The 9,609-nt window shown below is 42.9% G+C and overlaps 1 protein-coding gene across 1 annotated transcript; it reads right to left on the bottom strand.

Annotated features, from left to right (window-relative positions):
• Nucleotides 1-4,131: 4,131 nt before the first annotated feature.
• Nucleotides 4,132-8,753, bottom strand: TMEM37 (transmembrane protein 37). The gene is made up of 2 exons (XM_044685256.1): nucleotides 8,652-8,753; nucleotides 4,132-4,799 (listed from the first exon to the last, which is right to left on the bottom strand). The coding sequence occupies exons 1-2, from the start codon at nucleotides 8,670-8,672 to the stop codon at nucleotides 4,227-4,229; spliced, it is 594 nt and encodes a 197-aa protein (XP_044541191.1). The 5' UTR covers nucleotides 8,673-8,753; the 3' UTR covers nucleotides 4,132-4,226.
• Between the last annotated feature and the right edge of the window lie 856 nt (nucleotides 8,754-9,609).

Genomic DNA, 9,609 nt, shown 5'->3' with positions numbered 1-9,609 from the left:
ACTATATATATATACATATATATATATACATACATATATATAACTCTTAACTCTGTCTTATTATTAATTCTAAGACATAAGTACAGCAAGGGGCAAGGGCTAGAAAATAGGGGGTGACTTGCATAAGGTAACAAAGCTATGAAGTGTCTGAAGCTAGATTTGAACCCAAGTCCTCCCAATACCAGGCCTGTCGCTCTATCCACTGTGCCACCTAGCTGCCTTTCTTTATTGGTCTGAGACAAGTAGAATTTCCTGCTGAGACTTCAGATCTTTTCTCTGACCATGGCTACCATGATGTGGGAAGGAAAGAAGGGAATTGGTTGATGCCCTAGGTCCCTTCCTCAACTCAAGGTGGCCTTACTGACAGACACACACTTAGAATCTGCTGGAATTGAATTACTTTATTGAATATTACTTAATTCTAGAAGACTGACTCTTCATTTAAAGAATACATACCACTCCACAAAGAAACCCATTCAGGTTTAATCCTGCAAAAGGTGAACTCATTTGCCTTTTGCATTTATGATACAGAGAGAAAATGTGTGAGGACAAAAAGTATGTCTGGCAATTTAGGATATAGATAGAAAATATCAAAGTACAATGTCTAGACTCTTGCTGAAGAGAAACTAGATAAAGAGGGGGTAAAAGCCCCTCTGCTGATTTAGCTGGGCATTCCACAGTGTCCAAAGAAGAGCAGGCTTCAAAGTTTTCTTGAAGCCCTGGAGTTTCTTTCTACATAAGGAATGGGCTCCCAAGCCACTCAGCCTCAGTACCAAGGGTAAGGCCAAGGTTAAACTAAATGACTGTTGCTTTTTTGTTTTTTTAATTTCTCTGGGGCCAGTCACAGATTTCACCACAGGGAAAGGGCTTTTTGATTTAATGACAATAGAGTTCCTGGAAATGCAGGGACAGTTTTTTGGTTATTCTTTTCCCATTCCCTCCACCCTATTCCACCCTACCCCCCACCCCAAATCCTCACAGTCATCATGCCTTAATTAGAATTCTAGTATATATATCCTTGGAACTTTCTGATTAGATCCCCACCCTAGTTTTCCGACTATATCTTTACTCTAATGATTTCCGCTGTCATTTAGAACATCGCTAATCCCCAATCATTAGTGGCCAGTCAGAAAAACTGCTTCTAAGTCCCTAATCCTTGTAAACCCCTCCTTGCTTCCTCAAAGGTCCCAATCTAACAAGAATTTGACATTAGAGGAATAGTACTTGCCTAACTGGTTGTAGCCAATTTCAATTTCTCTCTCCTATAATGCTATAAGGTTATTGACAAACATTTACTATCAGTTGGTCCCTGAAGTCTTCCTCCAGAAAGACTCCCATTTTTTATGGTCAAAGGCATAGTATGCTTTAAAATGAAACAATATATTTATTTTCAAGTATCTAAAATGGATGAAAACATGGTCACCTTTCCTAGCCAGTTCCTCATTTCCCTTAGGGTCTTTTAAATAAATATTAAAACCAAGTAATTACTGGCTTGGTAGGAAAAGAACTTAGTCCAGCATAGAGCTGGCTACCACCTCTTAAGAAATATATTCACAGATGAGCCCTAACAAGGTTGGTGACCAGAATGGAACACCCAGAGAACACAGCAGGTAGAACACTTGGGCAACCATGTCAAGGCAGGCCACCGGCAGGGGTTTGCAAAGGGAGGGAAAAAGCATGTTTAATAAGTCTGAACAAAGAGGAAGAGACTGAGATTAACCAGTACAGACCCGAAGGAAAGGAGAATAGGGAAGACCTGAGGGGTAGAGCCATAGAAATGAAAGAATGTTTAACAGCTAGGAATGGAAATAATGGACTAAGGGAAACCCTCCACTCCAAGCTGGCCAGGGAGGACCTAGAAGGGAGACAAAGCAATGCTAAGGAATGCAGATAAGGCAAAGATGGCAATCTCCACTTCCCTACATAAAGAGGAAGCCTTCTCCTCAGAAACAGAGAAATTCAATGATGTATATTAATCATTATCCAAGGTCTGACACCTAGCAATTGACAAAGTCCAGCAGGTCAAGGTATGTGTACTAATTAAGACTTCTTGCTTTTAAACAAGCTGTGTTCTGGGAATGGAAAACATTGAATTAGTTCATTCTCCCATTTAAGCTCTTTCTGACTACTTAAGCAAGACAGCATGAACACAGCAACTCACAGATGCACACAAGAATATGCCCCTGATGTTAGAAGTCACTAAAAGCTAACTCAGAACAGAAACAACAATGAAACCAGCACTTTTGAGGCTGGTCCAGAAGGGAAAATCACCTGGTCAGCAGATAGAAAGCAGTAACCCTATACCTAAGCACCTCTCTTGCAGAGGTATCTACATTGTCAGAGATATCCCAGGGCCTGACTATGCAGTGATTGAAGGACCCCATCAGGAAATTCAGAGATCCAATTAAACCAGATCAACAAGTTTTTATGGAGCTCCTGATTCGTTAAAAGGATTCTAAAGACACCTTGAGCTCCAGATCAGTTACACAGCTCGGAAGACTGTCAGATGAGTACTCTCCCTACAGCAGGGGTCGGCAACCTTTTTGGCCAGTGAGAGCCATAAACGCCACATTTTTTAAAATGTAATTTCATGAGAGCCGTACAGTGCTCACAGTGTGGCTCCTGTAACAGCGCCTGAAAAAAAAATTGACTTTATGACTCCTGCAAAAAGAGCCAGATATGGCCTTCAAAAGAGCCAGATATGGCTCGAGAGCCATACCTAGCTGGTCTCCTTTTGGGGAAGATGAATGATGAGGATTCTTAAATTCTTCAATAAAAAATCTAATAAATTTGATAAGAAATCTTATGAAATACTTAAGGAATATAATTCCCTCAAGCTCTTTCTTCTTTCAACAACAAAATGGTTGCTTAACCTTGAGAAATTCACTCCAATTTGAATGGAAGTGGTGATTCTCAGGGAAGTTTTTATCTTTTTAAAGGTCAGAGTCTTATCTTAAAAATGGGGATGAATGAGGAGAGTGAACAAGTATATTGAAAATTTAAGGCAAGTAGATACTCTTCCATTTTTTTCTGGGCATTTGAGGGCAAAACTGGGTTTTAGGTCTGAATTATTGGAAAGAAGAAAGGAAGAGGGATAATAAGGCAAAAGGAGAGAGAGGGCAGCTGGGTAGCTCAGTGGATTAAGAGCCAGGCCTAGCTAGACACAGGAGGTCCTAGGTTCAAATGTGACCTCAGACACTTCCTAGCTGTGATCCTGAGCAAGTATAATCACCATTGACCTAGCCCTTACCATTCTTCTGCCTTAGAATGAATAGAGTATTAATTCTAAAGTGGAAGATGAGGGGGGAGAGAGAGGGAGAGACAGAGAGACAGAGAGAGAGAGACAGAGAGAAACAGAGAGAGAGACAGAGAGAGAAAGCAGGGGGACAGAAAAACTAGGGTATAGTTGCCACCAAACCAAATATCTCTAAGTAGCAGTCCTTAGAAATTCCCCTGATGTATGCGTTGTCATCTTTCCATGGGACACAGCTAACTAGAGGAAATACTCCTGGAAGAAGCTTTCTGAGGTCAGAGATGAATGCTTGAAGGGCTGGGCTGAGGGAGGAAGAATTCCTCAAGAATAATCTGAGCTTAAGTTATTTTTAGCAACTTAATGGACACCCCCCCCCTTTGATACCACAGAAAAAGTTAGTTGTGAATTTCCTATTAAAAACTCTGCAAAAATTTAGCACTATTCAAATGCTGTTGAGGATAGGCAGAGAAAGCTATCTTAAGATTTTTCATTAAAAAAAATACAATTGATAAAGGAATCTGTTGTTTTGGGTTCCCCACCTCTTGAATCTAGGTGTACTCTTTCTCCTTTTACTCTGCAACTGACTTATCACCTGGAGTTTCTCTGGCTGTAATTCCCAAAGGTCAAGGCCAACAGGCAACCTTTCAATGGGCATCTTTCCACTCTAGAAACAAAGCTTTGGAATACTGCCAGCTCCTTATTTGGCCAATGGAAGATCCATTCCTTAAACTGCTTCCCTAACAGCAGTGTAGTTGACTTAAACGTCATTTCTCTTCTGCAAAATAACTGAAATCTGAGCCTCCAACCATTTGTCTTAAGACTTGCGGATGAATGAGAACAAGACAAAAAACAAAAAAACTCCACAAACAAATGGTATATGACTTAAAAGAAATCAACAGTTTTACCAATTGCATTGCTTTTAGGAATCAAGTAGAAGCTCATTCTACTTTGAGGGACTGAGATTTTCCAGTTTCTAAAAATTCTTTGGTTCATTCCACTGATGTGTGATGTTATTGATATGAAGGCCACTGATTCCATTTAGGAAGAAGAGGAAGGAAGAGGTGAATTCACACCAGAACATCAAGGTGAAACCTGTGAAGGTGACTTGGTCCTTGAAGAGGATCACAAAGCTGAAGAATCCCAAAGAAGAGAAGACAAAAGAGATTAGGATGAAGATGGAGCCCATGGCCCATTTCCGTCGAGAGTGGGCATCTTCACACAGCTGGGAGACCATTAGGAGCTCCAGACCAAAGATGGCTACCACCACAGCCAGGGCTCCCATACTTCGGGCGAGAGCCATACCCACTGCCAGTCCATCCACCTGGGCAAGGCGCAAGTCTGTGAAGCAATTCAGCTCACTAGTATTGGTCAAAGCGCAGAAGTGCCACAGGCCAAAGAGTTGATCCTTCACTCGGAGCCAGTGGCCATCGCATATAGAGATGGAAGACAGGACCACAGCAATGGCAACACACAGAATGATCAGGGTACGGATGCAAGATTCAAAGAAGGACTTGGGTGGCCTCCTCTGAGCCAGCAGCTTCTGAGCCTGGAAGACAGCACACCACACAAAATTAGAGGTTCTATAGTACAGTATCAATGTACACCTTCAGCTTTACCAAATAAGTTAAAATAGGCAAAGTGCTCTGAAAATCTTATGCCTAGTCATACTGCTAGAAAGTATCTAAGGTCACATTTGAACCCAGGACCTCTTGTCTCTGGGCCTGGCTCTCAATCCACAGGGCCACCTTGCTGCTCAGCTCACTGTTGAGGAACTATTTAAAATCTATTATTATTGTTGTTGCTATTATCACCCACAGCTCCACATAAAAGTCTCCTAATCAAGTTATTCTGTATCCAGAACATGCCCTGTGATTTTGTACCTCCAGACTTTTGCTCCTGCCATCTGTTCTCCCTTGAATGTCCTTTTTGCCTCTCCAGAGCATATTCATATGTAATAAGGTCTAATGGAAAGAGAGCTGGATGAGGAATCAGACCCAAACAGAATCTATTCCCAGTACTGCCACTAACAGGTCAAGTCACCTTGGGCAAATCATTCATAGGACAGTAAGATTTAGAAAGCAGATTAGGAAAAGATTGTTCAGATTTCTAGTCCAATCCCTTCATTTTACAGCTGAGAAAAACTGAGATCTAGAGGGAATATAATGTTTTCAACATCACCCAGGCAGTCGGAAATAGCGATAAGCAGGCTTTGGACTCAGATCTACTGACTTCATCCATAGAAGGCTACTTCTTCTGGGCCTGAATTTCAACTGTAAAATGATTCCTCAAGAGTTAACCAAGCATGGGGTAGATAGGTGGATTAAATGGGGATTGAAGTCAGGTCTAGAGATAGAAGGTCCTGGGTTTAAATCTGATCTCAGACACTTTCTAGCTGTGTGACCCTGGACAAGTCACATAACATCCATTGCCTGGCCCATACCACTCTTCTGCCTTGGAACTGTGATACACAGCAGTATTGATTCTAAGATAGGAAGTAAAGTAAAGGTTAAAAATAAAGGTGAGCAGAGCAGGTTGGGGGGGTTGTTTTTTTGTTTGTTTTTTTTTTAACAACATTGTTGGCTTCTTGATAAAACATGATAAGAGGGAACTGGCAGTGAGGGTGACTGCCTGGGGAAGATGGTGTTGACTGTAAACCTGGTGTGATGGGTGGGGAGATCAGACTCCCCAGTATATAGGTTCATTCCTACTCTCTCTTCCTACCTACTCACTCTCAGTTTCATTTAAATAATGTTTTTGTTTTTAAAGCCCAAGTATACCAGTGATTCCACTTTATACTCATCCTAGTTTTGTGAAATAGACAGGGTAGGTATCATTACGGCCAGTGTCATCTGAAGAAACTGAATCATAGAGGTCACTTGCCTGGGACCAAATTGCTATAACAGAAACTATGAGTTGATACACCCCTTGGTCTTTGGTCAGGAACAGCACTCACTGGTAGTCTCTGTCTACTCTCAGCTGCTTACTCCAACAGTTATTTAACCTTGGGCAATTCACTTAAGCTGTGTGGAATTTCCTGATAGGTAAAAGGGGGATGATGACATATATACTATCCATTTCATGAGGATACATAGGCTTTGAAAAACTAACTTATTTTGTTAGTTTTTATTTTTATTTATAGTTATTTTGGCAGCCGAGGAAAAAGGACCTAATGTTTAGTTATTCTCATCATGAAATGAAATTAATGATCTCTGAGGTCCCTTTCAGTTCTAAATTCTATGGTTCCCCCATTCAATTGTAAGCTCCTTGAGGGCAGGGATTGTCTTTTGCCTCATTTTTTAAAAATCCGGAGCACTTAGCACAGTGCCAGTCACATAGTAGGTACTTAATAAATGTTTATTGATTGATTCCCAAGTCTATTGTAGCTCTTTCTGGCAGTAGGTCAAAGATCAACCAAGGGCAGAGAAACCTTTCACCCTTAAAGACAGCTCCATCTGCATAACAGGTACACACTGCCCCACCTGTCCAGGGCAGAGAAAGGACTTTATTCTTCAGGGCTACCTAATATCAGAAAGAAATATTCAGTGGTAGAAATGTTTTATTTGTTTTTAAGGAATCACAGAATTCTCAGGTTAGCAGGGAGGTTAAAAAATTAATGATCTATGTCCCCTTGCCTCTGAGCCAGGCTACATTCAAACCTCTTCAGCCACAAAACCAAAAACCAAAGTATCCTTACATTTCTAATCTCTCTTCTCTTGAAGCAGTTTTAAATTTTACTAAGGTCCCTAAAGGCTCTCAGATTCTGTAGTTCTACCATAATAGCTAAAGTGAGGGGGTGGGGATTGCTTCTACCCATCCATGACTTTAATTTCTCTGATCTCTCCACCCCAGTAATGGTAACTTGGTGGAACTGCTGGAAATTGTGGATATCTTCTGCTTTACTCTTTTTTTTTTTAAAGAGTCCACAGTTATTGTATGGCAGTAAGGAAGGAAGTAAACTAGGAAAAACTAACCTGTGTGTGCTCTTACAATGTCATAGCAAACCCCATGATTTTTTGAAACTGCAGCTGATGCAAGCAAGAAGGAAAACTGCTCACAGAGCATAATCATTTCCCCTAAACTACTCAGTCACCCCAACTCCTCTTTCAAGAACTAGATCTTGAGTTTTCTGATGTTATCCTTTTTCTCTTACAACTCCAAAAAAGATAAGTCCTTTAGGGGGCTGATTTGAAGGCCTAATAGATTAGAACATCCTTTTACAAATCAGATAGATCTAGTCATATCTCCCAGAGTCTAACATTTTACAACTTTCCGGACACTTGTTTGTCCCCCAGAACAACCATGGGAAAATAGGGCAGGTAACAAATGTTCCCATTTACAGATGAAGAAACTAAGGACATAGGAATTTGAAAAGTTTTAGATCACTCGGCTAGTTAAGCCAACTAGAACCCAAGTTTTTTGTCTCTCAGAGAAGGCAGCATTTTGGAGGGATAGATAAAGTTGGGAACGGGGAGGCAAGGATACCTGGATAGAACAACAAGGAAAGGAAGCTTTCTGCCTCCAGGATTAGGGCTCTTATCAGCAACCAGTCATCCATTTTTACTTTAGAAATAGATTCCCAGTGTATCAGAGCCTAGCAAACATTTATAAATCGTTTACTGAACCAATCGACCAGTGGGAAAGGCAAATGGGTTTGGCTGTGGAAGGGGATAAGAAAGGCATGATAAAAGAAATTAAAACACCCAACTTTATATTAGAAAACCCCGCAATTGGATAATATTCTATAATGTAGCTAAAGAAACTGAAAAAAGACCTGGGAAGAGTGCAAGCAAACAGCAAAAGGTTTTTGTTTTATTCTGTTTTAATTGGCAAAAACTTTTCAGGGAATCCTAACATCGGTGTCTCACTGTGCTGACGCTCCAAGTCTTTCTTGGAGTAACCTATTCAACGCAAGTTTTCCAAATTGATCCCCCTTTGACTCTATTGTAACATCCCAAATTACACTTCCGTTTTTTTGGGGAAACACGCTCACTAGTAAGTGATACTAGCAGAGACAAGTGCCCATCTCCTGACCCTTCGATTCGAGGCTTCTTCCGCACCTCTCCAGACCCCCTGCAGCACTAGAGCAGAAATTAACTCAGAATGGGAACCAAAGGCGTAGACACCGCCAGCCGGGGAAGTCCCGGGCTACTCTTAGCTACAGACAGAGAAGAAAGTCACCTCCCGGCCAACTTGGGGACCAGGTCCAGCCAAACTCGTCTGCAACAGGGTGGCGGTAAGGAAGAAGAGAACGCCCCCCTGCCCAATCTCCAGGATCCCAGGAGAGTGCGGGGAGGCTGGGGGCTAGGATGGGCGTAGGGACCCTCCCATCTCCACAATCGGAAACACCCAGGCCCCGGGCCATCTCCCTTCTCGGGGTCCCCTTCTTCCCCCCACGTACCTGAACCGCGATGGCCGTCATCCTGCTTGCAGGAGAACGAACCCAGCTGATGGACGAAGCAGCCTCGCCTCCTCCCCACTAACCCGCACCGACCAAAGTGCCTCCTGCAGCTGGCTGGCTGGCTAGTCGGAACTGCCTGTAGAGTTAGAAAGGGAGGAGCCAAGACTCTCCGGAGACTCGGGAGGGTGGTTAAAAACAGAGCAATTAACCCCAGGCTGGTTGCACTGCCCCGCCCCAGGCTACTTGAAGCTGCGCCCCTTACGCTGAGTCAGCCAGTGCTGTCCAGAGGAGTCCCAGAAGAGGGACGCTGGGGGAGGGCGCAATAAAGGCAATGGGTTTGGGGGCCGAGCATCCGCTGCCTAAGAGCAGGGGAGCCGGACCAGCGAAGGGGACCGCTAGGGAACTGGGGGAGGAGGCGCTCGCTGGGAGAGTAGAGCTGCGCTCCCGCGACTGTTATGTTTGTTGTTAGTAGAAAGGTGTCCCGTACTTGCCAATATGTCACCTTGAACTATGTCTCGGGTTTCACTGGCGGGTCTGCTCGCCCCACTGGAGTGTAAATTCCTCGAGGGCAGACAGGCGGGTAGCGGAAAAGGCTACTGAGACTCGGAGTTCCAGACCGGAAACTCGTCCAGTGACCTTGGGCAAGTAATTTAACTTCGCGGGGCTTCGCTTTTTTCATTCTTGAAAGGGGTTGTGTGGTTGGGGGTGGGTGGATAGAGAAAAGAAAAATTAATTCCCTTCACGGATTTGTGGTAGGGATAAAAGAATAGATTTTCTTAAAGTGCTTTTTAAAAAGGTCATTCGCATTCAACCTATTAAGCAGTTACTTACTAGGTGGCAGGCGCTGGGCATACCACGATAGAGCACTCACCCCAGCGATCCAAGGTCTAATTCTGAAGAACAATTACACAAACAACTATGATAGACGGGTAAGAGGTAAGTGTAAAGGAGGTGTCCA

This window comes from Gracilinanus agilis, unplaced genomic scaffold (assembly GCF_016433145.1).
Source record: "Gracilinanus agilis isolate LMUSP501 unplaced genomic scaffold, AgileGrace unplaced_scaffold8095, whole genome shotgun sequence".
Lineage (NCBI taxonomy): Eukaryota > Metazoa > Chordata > Mammalia > Didelphimorphia > Didelphidae > Gracilinanus > Gracilinanus agilis.
The sequence above is the reverse complement of the archived record's forward strand: the minus strand, read 5'-3'. Positions and strand labels throughout refer to the sequence as shown.

Bases quoted from the DNA above. Each gene is read 5' to 3' on its own strand.
- TMEM37 (XM_044685256.1), bottom strand. From the start codon at position 8,672: ATGACGGCCATCGCGGTTCAG. The intron at 4,800-8,651 runs GTACGTGGGGGG...GCTGTCTTCCAG, and splicing joins TGACGGCCATCGCGGTTCAG to GCTCAGAAGCTGCTGGCTCA.